This window comes from Erythrolamprus reginae, chromosome 2, assembly GCF_031021105.1.
Source record: "Erythrolamprus reginae isolate rEryReg1 chromosome 2, rEryReg1.hap1, whole genome shotgun sequence".
Lineage (NCBI taxonomy): Eukaryota > Metazoa > Chordata > Lepidosauria > Squamata > Dipsadidae > Erythrolamprus > Erythrolamprus reginae.
The window spans coordinates 251,104,532-251,124,033 of NC_091951.1; the positions used below are offsets into that span (position 1 = coordinate 251,104,532).

Sequence of the window (19,502 nt, forward strand, 5' to 3'; positions counted from 1 at the left end):
CGGACAGGGACCAACTGAATTAATTAAATGCGAGTGTCTGCAGGTAGATGATATAAGACCTGACCTGGCCAGTCCACAAGGGCCATCTGGAGGTCTTCACTTTGAGAAAATAAGGATTCCCACATGGGGAGGGGAAGGGGGACATAAAGTGAGACCGGCTCAAAACCTATGAGCGTTAGACATCGGCGGTGGCCGCGAACAATTAGAAGAGTATATAATGAAAAGCGAGAAGAAATAGTTTTTCGGGGGGGTGGGGTGCGGAAGATGAATCCATTCAATGATCAAGATTGATGAGGGCAACACTTGTATAATACAAGCAGTAGGAATAGAAGGAGTGTTAAGCAAAAGAAGAGACAGAGGGGTGTTTTCCTCGCACCTATCCACCCACTTAACGCGCAGCGCATTATTAATTTCAGCCAATGTGTCCAGCTGCTCAGGGGTGAGGTGGATAAGATCTGAGGGGGAGGAGGCTCCCGCCAGGGCAGAAAAGAGGGGGGTCAACTTAGAAGTCATGAACCGCAAGTAAGGGCAAGCCCAATTTAGCGATCCCAAATACTGCTGGAGTTGAACCAGGGTGGCAGGGGAGGGCAAAGACAAGGAGGGAAGAACAGGGGAGGAACGGAACTGGGAAAGTTTGTGACCCAGATACAGAAAGGGTTCTGTTTGCTGAACCTTTTCAGGAGCTATGGTCATGCCATTAGCGGTTAAATGTTCAATGAGAAGGAGCAGAATCTGTTGAAAGGATGGGTGAGGCATATCGGCCGAGAGCAAGAGATCATCCATGTAGTGGTATAAAAGAATGTTTGCATGGGAGAGGCGAAAGGGCTATAATAGTGAATGTACCACATACTGACACATGGTAGGGCTGTTTAACATGCCTTGAGGTAAAACTTTCCACTGATAGCGAGAAGTAGGATAACTATTGTTAAAGACAGGGAGAGTGAAAGCAAACAGCAGGCGGTCTTGAGATTGCAACGGGATGGAAAAGAATGCATCCTTTAAATCTATTACAGCCAGTTTGAAGTTTTGTGGAATGAGATTGGGGTTAGGCAATCCACATTGTAAGGGGCCCATGGGGCGGATTACTTTGTTGACATCACTAAGATCTAGCAAGAAACGCCAACGGCCACTTTTTTTTATCACAAATACTGGAGTATTTTAAGGGCTGTTGGACGGCTCCAAATGACCAAGACTTATTTGCTCTTCCACTAGCGCTTTAAGAGCTGTCAATTTTTCCAACAAGAGTTATATAAAAAAGAAGATATCAGTGAAGATGAAGTTTTTAATTATCTAGAATATACAAAGTGACCGCAATTAACGGAGAAGACAAGGGGCGAGGTTTTACCAGAGAAGTCATTGCTGGTGAGAGTTGCTGTAGCCACTTGTCATCTGATTCCACAGCTTCATCTGAAAGGAGCATGCTGAAAACCATATGCTGCATTCCTAGCCTTATTGTGTATTCTATGATCTGCTTTCTTTGAAAACTTTTACAATTCTGCTGCTGTATTAGAAGCCAAAATATTTTAAAAGAAAAAAAATATAAGGAATGGATAGAGAAAGAATTAAATATTTTTTTGAAATAAATAAAATTTTAGATACTACCCCACAAAACCTATGGGATACTGCCAAGGCATACATAAGAGGATTAACGATTTCCTATATTGCAAAGGTAAATAAAGAAAAAAAAACAATATCAACAATTAATAAATGAATTAAAACAAGTAGAATCTTTATCACAACAAAATGCTAAGAACAGGGAGCTAAAGGGAAAAATAGATGTAATCAAACATAAAATTAAACTCATAGAGCTAAATCAAATAGCAGAAAAGATAAAAAGAGCTAAACAACAATGCTTCGAACATGCCAATAAGCCAGGAAGATGGCTTGCGTATAAATTAAGGAAACATAGACAGTCAAAAATAATCAAAAAGTTAGAGGATGAAGATGGAATAATAAAATATAATATAGATGAAAAAGCAAAAATAGTACAAAACTTTTTAAAAGAGTTATATAAAAAAGAAGATATCAGTGAAGATGAAGTTTTTAATTATCTAGAATATACAAAGTGACCGCAATTAACGGAGAAGACAAGGGGCGAGGTTTTACCAGAGAAGTCATTGCTGGTGAGAGTTGCTGTAGCCACTTGTCATCTGATTCCACAGCTTCATCTGAAAGGAGTATGCTGAAAACCATATGCTGCATTCCTAGCCTTATTGTGTATTCTATGATCTGCTTTCTTCGAAAACTTTTACAATTCTGCTGCTGTATTAGAAGCCAAAAGCCTAAGCCAAAACCCTATGGAAAACTGTGTGAAATGAGGGCTTCCGGTCTGGACCGGGACCGCTGCGGAGGCTCCGGGGCAGGGCTCTGTCCTTAACATAAATTAAGGAAACATAGAAAGTCAAAAATAATCAAAAAGTTAGAGGATGAAGATGGAATAATAAAATATAATATAGATGAAGAAGCAAAAATAGTACAAAACTTTTTAAAAGAAGATATCAGTGAAGATGAAGTTTTTAATTATCTAGAATATACAAAGTGACCGCAATTAACGGAGAAGACAAGGGGCGAGGTTTTACCAGAGAAGTCATTGCTGGTGAGAGTTGCTGTAGCCACTTGTCATCTGATTCCACAGCTTCATCTGAAAGGAGTATTCTGAAAACCATATGCTGCATTCCTAGCCTTATTGTGTATTCTATTATCTGCTTTCTTCGAAAACTTTTTCAATTCTGCTGCTGTATTAGAAGCCAAAAGCCTAAGCCAAAACCCTATGGAAAACTGTGTGAAATGAGGGCTTCCGGTCTGGACCGGGACCGCTGCGGAGGCTCCGGGGCAGGGCTCTGTCCTTAACATAAATTAAGGAAACATAGAAAGTCAAAAATAATCAAAAAGTTAGAGGATGAAGATGGAATAATAAAATATAATATAGATGAAGAAGCAAAAATAGTACAAAACTTTTTAAAGAGTTATATAAAAAAGAAGATATCAGTGAAGATGAAGTTTTTAATTATCTAGAATATACAAAGTGACCGCAATTAACGGAGAAGACAAGGGGCGAGGTTTTACCAGAGAAGTCATTGCTGGTGAGAGTTGCTGTAGCCACTTGTCATCTGATTCCACAGCTTCATCTGAAAGGAGTATGCTGAAAACCATATGCTGCATTCCTAGCCTTATTGTGTATTCTATTATCTGCTTTCTTCGAAAACTTTTTCAATTCTGCTGCTGTATTAGAAGCCAAAAGCCTAAGCCAAAACCCTATGGAAAACTGTGTGAAATGAGGGCTTCCGGTCTGGACCGGGACTGCTGCGGAGGCTCCGGGGCAGGGCTCTGTCCCCGAAACTCCTTTCACCCCTCCAGAGGTTGCGGTTTGCGGTTGGATCGGGTCCGGACGGCCCGATCCTAGAACAGGGGGCTTCCCTCTGTCCGAGGAGTCATTGCCGAAGCTCCAGAGGCAGCGGTCTGCCCTGCAGCTCTGGAAAAGGGAGAACCGATCCTCTGTGCTTAGAGGATATGGCCATTGCGATCCCCCCACACCAGTGGGAAGCGTTAAAGAGGAAGAAGAAAGTTAAGATTTCCGAAATTCCACAGAGTGAAAAAGAATACCAAAAGAAAAGAAGAATCAAGGTAAAAATTTCATTGTTCCATGTTAAAGATAGAAGATTGAAGTACAGAGAAAGTTACAAGTGAAAGTTTTCTTAACAAGGCGAAAGAGAAAGTTGATAGAAAATTCATATCCAGGTGCTAAACAACAGGCAGATCTATTTTCTCACTTTCATTTCTTGAGCTGAACCTGAACTTGAACTTTTAAAACTGGAAGAAAATTGACTATAAAATACAAACTTGACATGACAAAATGAAGAGATATAATTTGGCAAAGCTGAAATAAAGATTGGAATTCCTAAATCTTTAAAATAATATTGAATCCCGGGCTCTACTTCTGATAGCAGAGGGATCACGTTTCCTTTGTTCTAACTTCTAACGTCAAAATGAAATAAAACCAGCAAATTGCAATTAATTAAAAGACTTAATGAACTGATGGATTAAAAATTAAAAGATTCATACTGTTGGAGTTCTCTTCCTTTTTAAAAAAATCCTACAAATAAGAAATCCTGTAGAATATTGTTGCAAAGCCAAGGATGTCGAGTACGTCTACATATACTAAAACTATTAAAAAACAAACACTAACGTCAGCTTCATCTCCCCAAGTGTCACCTCAGCCATCTCCTGTACATCAAAGTACTACAGCAACTATGTTAGCTAAGGAAAAGGAGAAAGAGAAAGCACAACAGCCTACCCTTGAAACGATACAAGAGACTTTAAATGCAATGAAAGAATTTATGCTTAAATCACAGGAAGATGCAAATCAACAACCAGAAGCTTTAAAAGCAGAAATGGGTGAATTAAATGCGGATACAGGAGAGATGAAGGAGCAGATGAAGGAAATTCAACAAACGCTGAAAGAAAATGAAGATAGGGTGAAGGTGGTGGAGGAGAAAACTGAAAAAATGGAAAAGAGAATGGATTATTTCGAAGGCAGATCTGATGCACATTATCGAAAATACGATGAATCATTCATACATCTTGAAGTGCAACAAGCATCTTATGGTCTAAGATTTCAGAACATAACAGAAGAAAAAGATGAAGATTTCCAAGCAAAAATGGCAGAAATTATTGGAGGAATTCTTCAGATGGATCCCACAGAATTAACAAAAGAAATTGATAAAGTTTTCAGAGTACAAACTAGGTACATACGTCGGCACAACCTTCCAAGAGAAGTTCACATCAAATTTGTAAGAAGAACCATAAGAGATGATATTTTGAAATGGACAAGAAATGAAAAATTACAAGATAAGGGAAAAGAAATCACAATACTGAAACAAGTTCCAAGAAGTGTAAGAGAAAGTAGGAGAGACTACCACTTCCTGACCAAAATTCCGATCAAAGAAAACATAACTTTCTGTTGGCTTATTCCAGAAGGACTATCACTTTATTGGCAAACAAAAAGATATAAAATAGAAAAGTTGGAAGAAGCAAGAGACTTTTATGAAACCAGTGGAATACGCCAACTGGAGCAACCAACGAAAGAACTGCCAGAAAGAAAGGATGAGGACACGGGGGGCATCGCATAGGGAGGAGAGGAGGACCTAGGTGCAAGAAGAAAACAACCTCCGCGCAAAACTAAAGATACCAAAAAATACTAACTGTGGTTGCGTGGAGGCTCTGGATACCGCTGGGATCACGGATGACTGGAAATGTTAACTGAACTGGAAACTTGGAAATATTGCAACGTTAGAAGAACAAAGCGACTGTGGACTCAAAGAAAGGACCTGAGAGTGCCAGCCAGTGGCAGTGACTGGCACCAAAGAACAATATGCCAGGACTTCTTTCTGAACATCGAACCTCCTTTCCAGAATACACCTATTAGAACTGGTGTTGTACTGCTGACTTGATGTCAATTGATCTATTTATTTCCTATATTCTAGCACTTTAGTATGAACTTTTTCTATTTTCTATTTATATTTCTAGATATATTTTATTAGTGTTTTAATTATTACTAATTTAATCTATTTTTAATATTATTGGGGGTTTTAATTAATGGATAACTGGGGTGGATGTAATAATGTATATGGGATGAATGATTGGTATGAGTGGGATGGTTGGAGTGGGTGGGGCTATGGTATGGATGAGATGAATGGAAATAGTATGAATGATAGATTTGGCCCACCTGACGCTGGAGAGGCAGGAAGGGAGAGGGCACCAATCTCTGGGGGGACAGAGGGTCGGAATATTCCGGTGTTGCTGGGGAGAGGCAGATATGGCGGGGGCCACGGAGTTAGCCGTTCCAGGGGAACGAGGGATCGTTGCTTAATAACGATCCCTTGTTCTGGCTCCGTGAGCTCAATCTTGGGCACTGGTGATGAGTGTAATTCTGGCCCTGGACTCAGGTTGCTGCTGCTGAATGCCAGGTCGGGGGTAAATAAAGCTCTCCTCATCCTGGATTTGATCCTGGATGAGGAGGCCGACCTGGCATGTATTACTGAAACCTGGCTGGGCCCAGAGGGAGGAGTTCCTCTCTCTGAAATTTGCCCAGCCGGGTTTCAGATATGGCATCAACCTCAACCCCAGGGAAGGGGGGGAGTGGCTATTATAGCCAGGGAGAGCCTTTGCCTACGTAGACTCATTGCTCCAGAGATTGCGGGTTGCGAGTCTCTCTTGATGAAGTTGGACTTAGGGGTTCAGGTGGGCTTGTTTCTCACGTACCTGCCTCCCAGCTGCGTGTCAAAAGCCCTGCCTGTGCTGCTCGAGGAGGTAGCCGGGTTGGCGGTGGAGTTCCCCGGACTTATTGTCTTGGGGGACTTCAACCTGCCGTCACTCGGTGAAGCCTCTGGACTGGCACAGGAGTTCATGGCCACCATGACAGCCAGGGACCTGACTCAAGTAGTACAGGGTCCAACTCACAAGGGAGGGTATGCACATGACATGGTATTCCTCTCTGAGGAATTGAGTAATGGTCTGAGACTAAGGGGCTTAGAAGCATTGCCTTTGTCATGGTTGGACCATTTTCTACTATGGCTTGACTTCCTGGCTCCAATCCTTCCCTGCAGAGAGGCGGAACCGATTAAGATTTTCAAAGTGTTGGTTATGACCTATAAAGCCCTTAATGGCATCGGACCAGAATATCTCCGAGACCGCCTTCTGCTGCACGAATCCCAGCGACCGAATAGGTCTCACAGAGTCGGTCTTCTCCGGGTCCCGTCAACTAAACAATGTCGGTTGGTGGGCCCCAGGGGAAGGGCCTTCTCTGTGGCGGCCCCGACTCTGGAACCAGCTCCCCCCAGAGATTAGAACTGCCCCTACCCTCCTTGCCTTTTGTAAACTTCTCAAAACCCACCTTTGTTGTCAGGCATGGGGGAATTGAGATATTTCCCCGGGCCTATATAATTTATGTATGGTATCTTTGTAGGTATGTCTGCTTAAAAATGGGTTTTTTAAACTATTTTAAATTTTAAATTGTATATTATTAGATTTGTTATGAATTGTTTTATTGTGTTGTGAGCCGCCCTGAGTCCACGGAGAGGGGCGGCATACAAATCTAATAAATAATAATAATAATAATATATTAGATGACATGCAAGACTTTAAATAGGCTAAAGAGGTGTTACCCTAACACATTGGTGATTAACATTTTTATTGTCACTTGCCGAAAGCATACTTGCACACCCATAATGCAATGCTTGTGCGACACACACCCAGCCTCGCAATTGCCCACACAACTCCCCTGAATGCACCCTGCATATGTGCGCACTCCCCCTATGCTCCCTCACTCCATGCATTTGCAAGTGACCCCCTGCCCCTCCACTGCCTGCATGCATTTTTGACCCCCCATATGTGTCCGACCCTGCGCATTCATGTACATCCCCATGAATTTAAATATTTAAAAATTATTTAATTATAAATCCATGTTTTATATTAAAATAATGTATTATGACTATAAAATATTCAATTATTGTGTTTTAATGGTGCCTTTTATGCACAAAGTAATTTTCCTTAATTTCTTCCTTCCTTGACTTTAAAAGTAACAGATTCTGCATGGTCCCATTTGCAGTTCCTCTCTCTCTCTCTCTCTTCCTAGTCCCAAGTCCTTCCCTCTAAATTCAAGTCTACTTCTCTCAGATTCTCCAAACCACATATCTTCTCCAGCCAACGTATTCAGCAATTTCTTTGGTGGTGAAAGTTGTCCACACTGGCTGAGTTGGGAATGGAAATGGGACAACCATTCAGAAACACAAATGAATGAATGAATGAATGAATGAATGAATGAATGAATGAATGAGTCAGTAAGTCAGTCAATCAATCAACCAACCAATCAATCAATCCAGCCCAGCCAAGTCGCTGCAACCAAACCTGCCACTGCCAACTCACCATGGCCAACTCACCTCAGGACAACTCGCCATGGGACAATTTAACAATTCAATTTTATTATTTAAAATACATTTTAAAATATTAAATTTTCCATTCTTCAGTGATTCTATTCCACCATTTCTTTGATATTAGTGTAATTCTTGTCCCGCAGTGAATCATCCTATGGAGAGTTGGCCATGTTGAAATAAACCCAGCTGAAACACCCATGGACCTCTTGAATCCTTTGCATAGACTCAAGCTGCCTCTTTCCTCCATTACTTGCAGGAAGAAAGCTTATGTTATGTCTTCCTCTACTTCACAAGTAGTCTTTCTGCTGATCCTCTTGCTGGTTTTCATCAATTCTACTATTTATTTTACTCTTCCATATCTCAAGCAATTTAATAACCTGAGCATTGCCTAGAAGTTGATGCTTGACCTGTTTTACATGCAGGCAATTTCCAATTCCATATCTGCATATCCAGTTTGGGAAAGGCCCCTATCTGATACCTAACAATGTTGCTAACACCTTAAACTGAACTGGTTGAACTCAATAGATGCATCTTCCTAGGCAAAGTTGGCTCTTCTATGACATGTGGACTTCAACTCCCAGAATTCCTGAGCTAGCATGACTTGCTCAGGAATTCTGGGAGCTGAAGTTCACAAGTCATAGAAGAGCCAACTTTGTCTACCCCTGGCCTAGGTTTTTCCTCCCTTTCTCATGCAACAGCTAGCATAGCCATAATGTATAGTGTGATACCATTGGCACTAGGGGTTAAGGAAACACCCTCTTTGATGACATCACACCATGCATTGTTTTATGGCAGATATCAAGCAAGGAAAAGAGAGGAGAGAGAAAAAACATGAAGCAGTAGCAACCCTCAGAATGACTTGTTAATAAACCTCTGGTTGGGAAAAGAACGAGCAATGCCCTTGAATGGCCTTCGCCATTATCAAAATTCCCATTCTTATCCTTAGCATTTTTATCCTAAGAATTTTCCCGTCTATTGACTTTTCCTTAATGATCCTACCTTCCTCCACAGAGGCCAAAACCCTATGGTGAAAGTTGTCCACACTGGCTGAGTTGGGAATGGAAAAGGGACAACCATTCAGAAACACAACTGAATGAATGAATGAATGAATGATTGAATGAATGAATGAATGAATGAATGAATGAATGAATGAATGAATGAATGAAAAAAAAATTCGCTCAATCAATTCCAACTTCTCATGAAAGGAGAAGATCTCACAAAGTTGGAATTGATTGAGTGAAATTTTTTTTTAGTCCCACAAGCTTTTGTTTCCCTGAAAATCAAACTGACAAAGAAATGCGATGGAGCTAGGCTGGGGCGATGACGCACATGCCCACAGAGCGGGCTCTGCATGCCACCTCTCGCATGATGCTATAGATTCACCACCATAGCTCAGGTTTTTCCCAATGGAGGAGATGGGGTCCCCCTCCTCCTGAAATTCATTACGACACAGGCCGCAATGCAACCCTGGATCGTCTAGGCCAGGGGTAGGCAAAGTTGGCTCTTGTATGACATGTGGACTTCAACTCCCAGAATTCTTGAGCTAGCATAAGTGGCTCAGGAATTCTGGGAGTTGAAGTAAAAAAGTCATAGAAGAGACAACTTTGCCTACCCGTGGTCTAGGCTCCTTCTGGCCTCCCGGATGTCAGTTGCTTCTCCAATGCGCTGCTTAGGAGAGTCCAACATGGGTTATACTCTAGTCTTATTGGTAGGGACTGAGTTTGAATTTAAATAATTAATTCTGTCCCGCCCCCTACTTGCCCCAGAGGGCTCAGTTTTAAAACTCAGTCGTAGAGTAGGGACGTTATTTTTATCCTCTCCGATTGACTTCCACCATGTTGGACTCTCCTAAACAAGATAAGGTACTGTATTTTTCGCTCCATAAGATGCAGTTTTTTTCATCCCAAAGTAGGATGAAAAATCAGCCCCGTCTTATGGAGCGAAGATGCAGGCAGGGAGGGGGGGAGGCGCTGGAGCAGAGGGGGGGGCGGCGATATACTCACCAAAAGTGTCCCGGACAGCCTCTGTCTCGCTTCGCCGTCCAGGGGAGGTCTTCATCTGGAGACCGCCGCCTCTGTCGCCGCCTCTCTCTTCTCTGGTCCGTTGCGGCGGCGGAGGGCGGACTGGATGGAGAGGACGGGGGGATGTGACGCAAGCGCCGTGTCACGTATGGTGCCGGCGCATGCGCAGTATGGCGCTTGTAGTCCAACTACACTTCCCATCATGCCTGACCAGCTTTTTTCTGTGCAGGCATGATGGGAATTGTAGTTTTGCACCTTGTATACCGGTACATGTGGATGAAGAGAGAAGAGAGTGAACAGTAAAGTGTAAAAAAAAGAAAAAAAAGGTAAAACACAACATGAATTGTCTGAACTGTCACTACACAGAATCACTCAGTGACAGTTTAACACATTCATGTACATGTATGTGGGGCTGTGCAACTTTAGGGCAACCCCACATACATGTACATTTAGTGTCCCATACAGCAACCAGCCCCCCCATATTCGAACCCATACAGTAGCCAGCTCCCCACAATAGTGTCCTATACAGTACCCAGCCCCCATATTAGTGTCTCATACAGTAGCCAGCCCCCCACAAGTGTCTCATATAGTAACCAGCCCCCATATTAGTGTCCCATACAGTACCCAGCCCCCCACAAGTGTCTCATACAGTATCCAGCCCCCCACAAGTGTCTCATATAGTAACCAGCCCCCATATTAGTGTCCCATACAGTACCCAGCCCCCCACAAGTGTCTCATACAGTAGCCAGCCCCCCACAAGTGTCTCATATAGTAACCAGCCCCCATATTAGTGTCCCATACAGTACCCAGCCACCACAATAGTGCCTTGGGCAGATGGCAGCTCTTGATGACAGTTCTTTCATTACATTTTTGTTGTAGAACACTACCGTAGTCTCCTGCTGCATCCAATTTTACAAAGATGTCAAAGCAGAAAAGGCTAAGCTATAAAATCCCATTTAAACTGGAGGTAGTAAAATACGCCAAAGAACATGGAAACAGGGCAGCTGAAAGACAGTTTGGGCCACCTCCAACTGAAAAAATGATACGGGAATGGAGGAAACAGGAGGAAGCACTGCAAAAAGCAGATAAAAGCAAACACACTTTTCGTGGGCATACTGCAAAATGGCCACAGATAGATGTGGAAATGAAAGAGTGGATCATACATCACAGGAACAATGGATTATCAGTCTCCACGAAAATGATAAGATATGAAGCCAAGCGTCTTGCTGCAGAGAAAGGCATTGACGACTTTACTGGATCAGCATCATGGTGCTACAGGTTCATGAGAAGATCTGGCCTTGCTATGCGCACCAAAACTAGAATTGCGCAAAAAATGCCTAAAGAATATGAATCCAAGATTCTGTCTTTCCATAAATTTGTTATTGATGCAAGAAAGAAAAATGGCTTTGAAATAGGGCAGATTGGAAATATGGATGAAGTCCCATTAACCTTTGATGTTCCATCAAACAGGACTGTTGATGTGAAAGGTGCAAAAACCGTAACTGTGAAGACCTCAGGACATGAGAAAACCCATTATACTGTTGTGTTGTCCTGCTGCGCGGATGGCACCAAGTTGCCTCCAATGATAATTTTCAAAAGAAAAACCATGCCGAAAGAGGTGATCCCACGTGGAGTTATTGTCCATGTTCATGAGAAAGGATGGATGGATGAAGGTGGAATGAAAATATGGATAGAAAAAGTGTGGTCCAAACGCAGTGATTCCAATTTTGAGCATTTTATTTATGTGAATGGTCTCCTGTTTGTAGCCGGATGTTTACCCTGGAAACTGCTGGGCATTCTCAGGATCTGAAGGCCAAGTAGTAATTAAGCTGCCTGAAAAATTCCGACTCACAGCCGTTACAGTTCAGCACATCTCTAAAGCAATAGCTTTTTCGGAAGGAATCACAAGCGCCTTAAAAGATTTCTTGGTTTATGTGAGTACAATACTGTTTTAACTTATCGTATAGCTTACCTCTAAGGTTCATTAAAAGAACTGCAATTTAGGAAGCACCAAGGCTACTATGCCCTTGATATTGAGCTGAAATAGGATATGGAGCCATTCTGGTATCGAGGTTAAGATGAAGGATTAGAAATCAGTGCTCCGAGTTCTATTTCTCCCTTTAGTATAAAAGCCAGCAGAGTTTAGGCCAGTCATTCTCCCTCAGACCAATTCATCTCTCAAAGTTCTTGGGGAAAAATGGGAGGTGGGAGCATTATGAACATATAGCAATGAGCTGCCAAAATGTTTACTGCCACACTGTGGGCATGGTTTATTTTGTGGGTGTGGCTTGCCTGCCATGTGACCAGGTGGGAGTAGCTTGACAATCATGTGACCACTCTCCGTAGCTCTCTGCCCGTTTCATATAAAATAATTCCGCTCACCATTAAAAGGTTGCCTGCTTGTCAAGACTCAAAATTCTTTTTTGGGGGGTTTCTGCATTGACCTGACTTTGTTGGCCAAGAACTGCTTCCAGGTTGTCCTTCTGGGCTGCTGCAGCATTCAACTCTTCTACACTGATTCCCTCCTTTTAATTTTAGGGGCTAAATGATGAAACAAAAGAGGAGATCCTGCTGGGAACATTCATGTATGATACCGAGAAGGAATTAATTCAGACATTCCAGCTGAAGGTAAACTAGAAATGGGAGAAGTGGGGTAAAGGTAAAACTAAAGTAGGATAGAGTAAAACCGAAGGGGCTGTGTTGTGTCTGTCTGTTTATTAACAGCCGGCCGCTAGGAGTCTTGCGAGCCGCGGCTCTCCAGGGTGCTGATTGGCGCGCGTCCCCTGGATACATAGTAAGCGGGAAGTTTCTCCAAGGTTAATTGGTTGCTGCCTCAGGCAGCTTTGTGCATAAAAGCCTCTGTAATGTTTTTGCTCTTTAAGCCTGTACCTGCCAGCCTGGCATGTGTTCTGATTAAAGCATTCTGACTTATCCGAGGCCTCACTTGTTACACTGGCGACGAGAGGCGAACATTCCATGCGAAGTCTTATTAGGTATTATAACCGTAAGTGAGGATGTCGGTGCAGCTGACCTTTCCCCCTTTCGACCCTCAAGGGGAGACGTGGGATTCATACGTGGCCCACTTCGATTGTTTTTTAATTTCTAATGGCTATACTGAAATATCAGGGGATAGAAAGCGATCTTATTTCCTCGGATTTTGTGGCCCAGAGATGTTTGAGATGGCGAGGGCTTTGTTCGCCCCAGTCTCAATACATGAGATTCCATGGCAGCAATTTCTGACTACGCTGCAATACCATTATGCCCCTGCCCCGTCCCGCTGTGCCCGCAGATACAAATTTTACCATAGGAACCAGGCGGAAGGGGAATCGATCAATGATTTTGTCGCCGCTCTCCGCAGGGCGGCTTTATACTGTGAATTCACTGATCTGAATGACTATTTACTGGACAGGTTGGTTTTTGGGGTGAGGGATGGACGCCTTAAGCGGCGTCTCCTGGCCACCCGAGATTTAACTTTTCAAACGGCTCTGGCGGAAGCCCGCACGTTCGAGCTGTCAACCTTGTCTCTGGCGGCCATGGACAGTTCCGTAAATGTTACCAGTAAAGGGCCGCCACTGCCAGACAAGCCCCCGCCTCTGGCAGAGAAGGAGGATTCAAATGCCGGGGAGGAGGAAGAGGTTTGCCGGCTGGCAGCTAACCGCAACCGGAATCCGCTTGTTGGCCGTCCCCGTCCTCTGTTGTCTCCGTGTTGGGGCTGCGGGGGAAGCCATTTTAGATCGAATTGCCCATTTAGGGATGCGGCTTGCAGGCGATGTGGTGCCCGGGGGCACATTGCGAGCGTCTGCCGTTCCCGCAGATCCCCACCAACCCCGAGGAGGGAGCAGAGGGAGTCCCAGAGCTACAACCCTCGTTGGCAAAAGCAATTTTCACCAAATCGCCAGGATGAATGTAACACCGTCTACAGTTTTCCGCGCCTAGCTACCTCGTATGTCCGGAAGACGTCGAGCGGCACGGACAAAATTTCTGTTGAAGTTGGCCTGGGGAACGCTTGGTGCTCGATGCAAGTTGACACGGGATCGGCGCACTCTTTGGCTTCATGGTCTACCCTGAAGCGTTGTTTTCCTAGGTTAAGCAAGAATCACCTTCGACCCTGCAGCTCAGTTCTCAAAGACTACCAAGGCTCCTTAATTCCAATTCTGGGGGAGGGTCGTTTTGCAGTCAAATTCAAGTCGTTTGTGGGCAAGCTGCCTTTAATTGTGGTGGATGGACCTTTTTCAAATCTTTTAGGTTTAAATTGGTTTGAATCATTGGGGTTATCTGTCTCGGGGGTTAATTTGGTTAATGGGGTTTCAGCCTTTGATAAACTTGCTAGGGAGTTTCCCTCAGTTTTCAACGAGGGGTTGGGTTGTTACACGGGAAGCCCAATTTCATTCAGTCTTGACCCCCAGGTACCGGCAGTGCGGCTGAAAGCCCGCAGGGTGCCCATTCCTCTCAGGCCGAAGGTGGACGCTGAACTGGACCGTCTAATCTCTCAAGGTGTACTGGAACCAGTGGACCAAGCAACGTGGGAGACCCCATTGGTCATTGCCTTCAAAGGGGATGGGGGTATTAGATTATGCGGGGACTATAAATGTTCGGTTAACCGGGCTTTAGCCCACCACTCTTATCCTTTGCCTGTGGTGCAGCAGCTGCTCCACACGCTGGGAAATGGCAAGGTCTTTGCGAGGCTTGACCTGTCACAAGCATATCAGCAGCTCCCCGTGGACCCCCAGACTGCCGAAGCCCAGGCTATCATTACCCACAGGGGGGTTTTTAGATGTAATCGCCTTCAGTTTGGGGTCTCCATTGCTCCGGGAATTTTCCAAGGGTTAATGTAGCAGTTATTGTATGGGCTTGAGGGAACTGTACCATATTTTGACGACGTCCTGGTGTCGGGGAGTTCCATGGACGAACTGTTATCAAGAGTAAGGAAAGTGTTAACTAAATTCCAAGGGGCGGGGTTAAAACTTAAACCTAAGAAATGTGTATTTGGCGTTCCAGAGGTCGAGTTCTTAGGATTCAGAGTGGATGGAAAAGGGATACATCCTACCCCGGAGAAGACTCGGGCAATCCAGGATGCCCCCAGGCCCCGGTCAAAGGCCGAGCTCCAGGCATTCTTGGGGCTTTTAAATTTCTATGCGGTTTTTATTCCGCATAAGGCATCAGTAGCCGAACCCCTTCACCGGCTGCTGGACACCCGTTCAAGTTGGCATTGGGGTCCGAGGGAGGAAGCCGCGTTTGGGGCGGTCAAGAGAATTCTTTTGTCAAATGATGTGCTGGCTCAATACTCCCCGGGGTTACCTTTGGTCCTGACTTGCGACGCCTCACAGTACGGCGTCGGGGCCGTCCTAAGTCATTGATTGCCAAATGGCTCGGAAGCGCCCAAAGCATTCTTTTCTCAGACCCTTGCCCAGGCAGAGAGGAACTACGGGCACATTGACAAGGAGGCATTGGCGCTCATCGCAGGAGTCCGTCGATTCCATGAATACTTATATGGCCGGAGTTTTGAGTTAGTTACAGACCACCAGCCACTCTTAGGTTTATTAGCAGGTAACTGTCAGAGTCCCATCGTTTTATCACCACGCATGTCTAGGTGGATCATTTTTTTGGCCAATTACAATTATACTTTAGTTTATAAACCAGGACGCCACATAGCCCATGCTGATGCTCTCAGCCGATGCCCCCTGGCCGAATTACTGTCCGATCCTGCCCCGTCCTGCTCAGTATTTGCTTTATCCGAAGGGTCTTTGATTTTGTCTGCGAGGGAGGTGGCCAGGGAAACCGGTAGGGACCGTGTTTTATCCCAGGTGAGACAGTGGGTACTGCGGGGCTGGCCGAATTCGACCCCCGCCGAGCATCTGGTTCCCTTTTGGCGTTGCAGGATGGAATTCTCTGTTGAGAAGGGCACTATACTAAGAGGTGACAGGGTCGTGGTGCCAGGTAGGTTACGGAATCAAGTACTGACCATGTTGCACAAGGGTCACCCGGGCATTGTGAGAATGAAAGGATTGGCCCGGGACTATGTCTGGTGGCCAGGTATGAATTGTTTTATTGTGTTGTGAGCCGCCCTGAGTCCACGGAGAGGGGCGGCATACAAATCTAATAAATAATAATAATAATAATATATTAGATGACATGCAAGACTTTAAATAGGCTAAAGAGGTGTTACCCTAACACATTGGTGATTAACATTTTTATTGTCACTTGCCGAAAGCATATTTGCACACCCATAATGCAATGCTTGTGCGACACACACCCAGCCTCGCAATTGCCCACACAACTCCCCTGCATGCACCCTGCATATGTGCGCGCTCCCCCTATGCTCCCTCACTCCATGCATATGCAAGTGACCCCCTGCCCCTCCAGTGCCTGCATGCATTTTTGACCCCCCATATGTGTCCGACCCTGCGCATTCATGTACATCCCCATTAATTTAAATATTTAAAAATTATTTTGATTATAAATCCATGTTTTATATTAAAATAATGTATTATGACTATAAAATATTCAATTATTGTGTTTTAATGGTGCCTTTTATGCACAAAGTAATTTTCCTTAATTTCTTCCTTCCTTGACTTTAAAAGTAACAGATTCTGCATGGTCCCATTTGCAGTTCCTCTCTCTCTCTCTCTCTTCCTAGTCCCAAGTCCTTCCCTCTAAATTCAAGTCTACTTCTCTCAGATTCTCCAAACCACATATCTTCTCCAGCGAACGTATTATGACCTTTAAAGCCCTTCATGGCATCGGACCAGAATATCTCCGAGACCGCCTCCTGCCGCACGAATCCCAGCGACCGATTAGGTCCCACAGAGTGGGCCTTCTCCGGGTCCCGTCAACTAAACAATGTCGGTTGGCGGGCCCCAGGGGAAGAGCCTTCTCTGTGGCGGCCCCGGCCCTCTGGAACCAACTCCCCCCGGAGATTAGAACTGCCCCTACTCTTCCTGCCTTCCGTAAACTCCTTAAAACCCACCTTTGCCGTCAGGCATGGGGGAACTGAAACATCTCCCCCTGGGCACGTTTAATTTATGCATGGTATGTCTGTGTGTGTGTCTGTTAGCATATGGGGTTTTTAAAATATTTAAATATTTTAAATTTGCCTGATTGCTTATGATTTGTTTTTACATGTTTTGAGCCGCCCCGAGTCTTCGGAGAGGGGCGGCATACAAATCTAAGTAATAAATAATAATAAATAATAATTCAGCAATTTCTTTGGTGGTGAAAGTTGTCCACACTGGCTGAGTTGGGAATGGAAATGGGACAACCATTCAGAAACACAAATGAATGAATGAATGAATGAATGAATGAATGAATGAATGAATGAATGGATGAATGAATGAATGATTGAGTCAGTAAGTCAGTCAATCAATCAACCAATCAATCAATCCAGCCCAGCCAAGTCGCTGCAACCAAACTGCCAACTCACCATGGCCAACTCACCTCAGGACAACTCGCCATGGGACAATTTAACAATTCAATTTTATTATTTAAAATACATTTTAAAATATTAAATTTTCCATTCTTCAGTGATTCTATTCCACCATTTCTTTGATATTAGTGTAATTCTTGTCCCGCAGTGAATCATCCTATGGAGAGTTGGCCATGTTGAAATAAACCCAGCTGAAACACCCATGGACCTCTTGAATCCTTTGCATAGACTCAAGCTGCCTCTTTCCTCCATTACTTGCAGGAAGAAAGCTTATGTTATGTCTTCCTCTACTTCACAAGTAGTCTTTCTGCTGATCCTCTTGCTGGTTTTCATCAACTCTACTATTTATTTTACTCTTCCATATCTCAAACAATTTAATAACCTGAGCATTGCCTAGAAGTTGATGCTTGACCTGTTTTACATGCAGGCAATTTCCAATTCCATATCTGCATATCCAGTTTGGGAAAGGCCCCTATCTGATACCTAACAATGTTGCTAACACCTTAAACTGAACTGGTTGAACTCAATAGATGCATCTTCCTAGGCAAAGTTGGCTCTTCTATGACATGTGGACTTCAACTCCCAGAATTCCTGAGCTAGCATGACTTGCTCAGGAATTCTGGGAGCTGAAGTTCACAAGTCATAGAAGAGCCAACTTTGTCTACCCCTGGCCTAGGTTTTTCCTCCCTTTCTCATGCAACAGCTAGCATAGCCATAATGTATAGTGTGATACCATTGGCACTAGGGGTTAAGGAAACACCCTCTTTGATGACATCACACCATGCATTGTTTTATGGCAGATATCAAGCAAGGAAAAGAGAGGAGAGAGAAAAAACATGAAGCAGCAGCAACCCTCAGAATGACTTGTTAATAAACCTCTGGTTGGGAAAAGAACGAGCAATACCCTTGAGTGGCCTTCGCCATTATCAAAATTCCCATTCTTATCCTTAGCATTTTTATCCTAAGAATTTTCCCGTCTATTGACTTTTCCTTAATGATCCTACCTTCCTCCACAGAGGCCAAAACCCTATGGTGAAAGTTGTCCACACTGGCTGAGTTGGGAATGGAAAAGGGACAACCATTCAGAAACACAACTGAATGAATGAATGAATGAATGATTGAATGAATGAATGAATGAATGAATGAAAAAAAAATTCGCTCAATCAATTCCAACTTCTCATGAAAGGAGAAGATCTCACAAAGTTGGAATTGATTGAGTGAAATTTTTTTTTAGTCCCACAAGCTTTTGTTTCCCTGAAAATGAAACTGACAAAGAAATGCGATGGAGCTAGGCTGGGGCGATGACGCACATGCCCACAGAGCGCGCTCTGCATGCCACCTCTCACATGATGCTATAGATTCACCACCATAGCTCAGGTTTTTCCCAATGGAGGAGATGGGGTCCCCCTCCTCCTGAAATTCATTACGACACAGGCCGCAATGCAACCCTGGATCGTCTAGGCCAGGGGTAGGCAAAGTTGGCTCTTGTATGACATGTGGACTTCAACTCCCAGAATTCTTGAGCTAGCATAAGTGGCTCAGGAATTCTGGGAGTTGAAGTAAAAAAGTCATAGAAGAGACAACTTTGCCTACCCGTGGTCTAGGCTCCTTCTGGCCTCCCGGATGTCAGTTGCTTCTCCAATGCGCTGCTTAGGAGAGTCCAACATGGGTTATACTCTAGTCTTATTGGTAGGGACTGAGTTTGAATTTAAATAATTAATTCTGTCCCGCCCCCTACTTGCCCCAGAGGGCTCAGTTTTAAAACTCAGTCGTAGAGTAGGGACGTTATTTTTATCCTCTCCGATTGACTTCCACCATGTTGGACTCTCCTAAACAAGATAAGGTACTGTATTTTTCGCTCCATAAGATGCAGTTTTTTTCATCCCAAAGTAGGATGAAAAATCAGCCCCGTCTTATGGAGCGAAGATGCAGGCAGGGAGGGGGGGAGGCGCTGGAGCAGAGGGGGGGGGCGGCGATATACTCACCAAAAGTGTCCCGGACAGCCTCTGTCTCGCTTCGCCGTCCAGGGGAGGTCTTCATCTGGAGACCGCCGCCTCTGTCGCCGCCTCTCTCTTCTCTGGTCCGTTGCGGCGGCGGAGGGCGGACTGGATGGAGAGGACGGGGGGA

General features: G+C 44.3%; 1 protein-coding gene across 1 annotated transcript in view; it reads left to right on the plus strand.

The window, feature by feature from the left end:
• Positions 1 to 511: 511 nt before the first annotated feature.
• LOC139159557 (SUN domain-containing protein 3-like) overlaps positions 512 to 19,502 on the plus strand; it is a 46,026-nt gene continuing 27,035 nt past the window's right edge. The window contains exons 1-2 of the mRNA XM_070736867.1: positions 512 to 522; positions 2,056 to 2,280. Coding sequence (XP_070592968.1) covers positions 512 to 522; positions 2,056 to 2,280 — 236 coding nt within the window. The remainder of the gene's footprint in view (positions 523 to 2,055; positions 2,281 to 19,502) is intronic.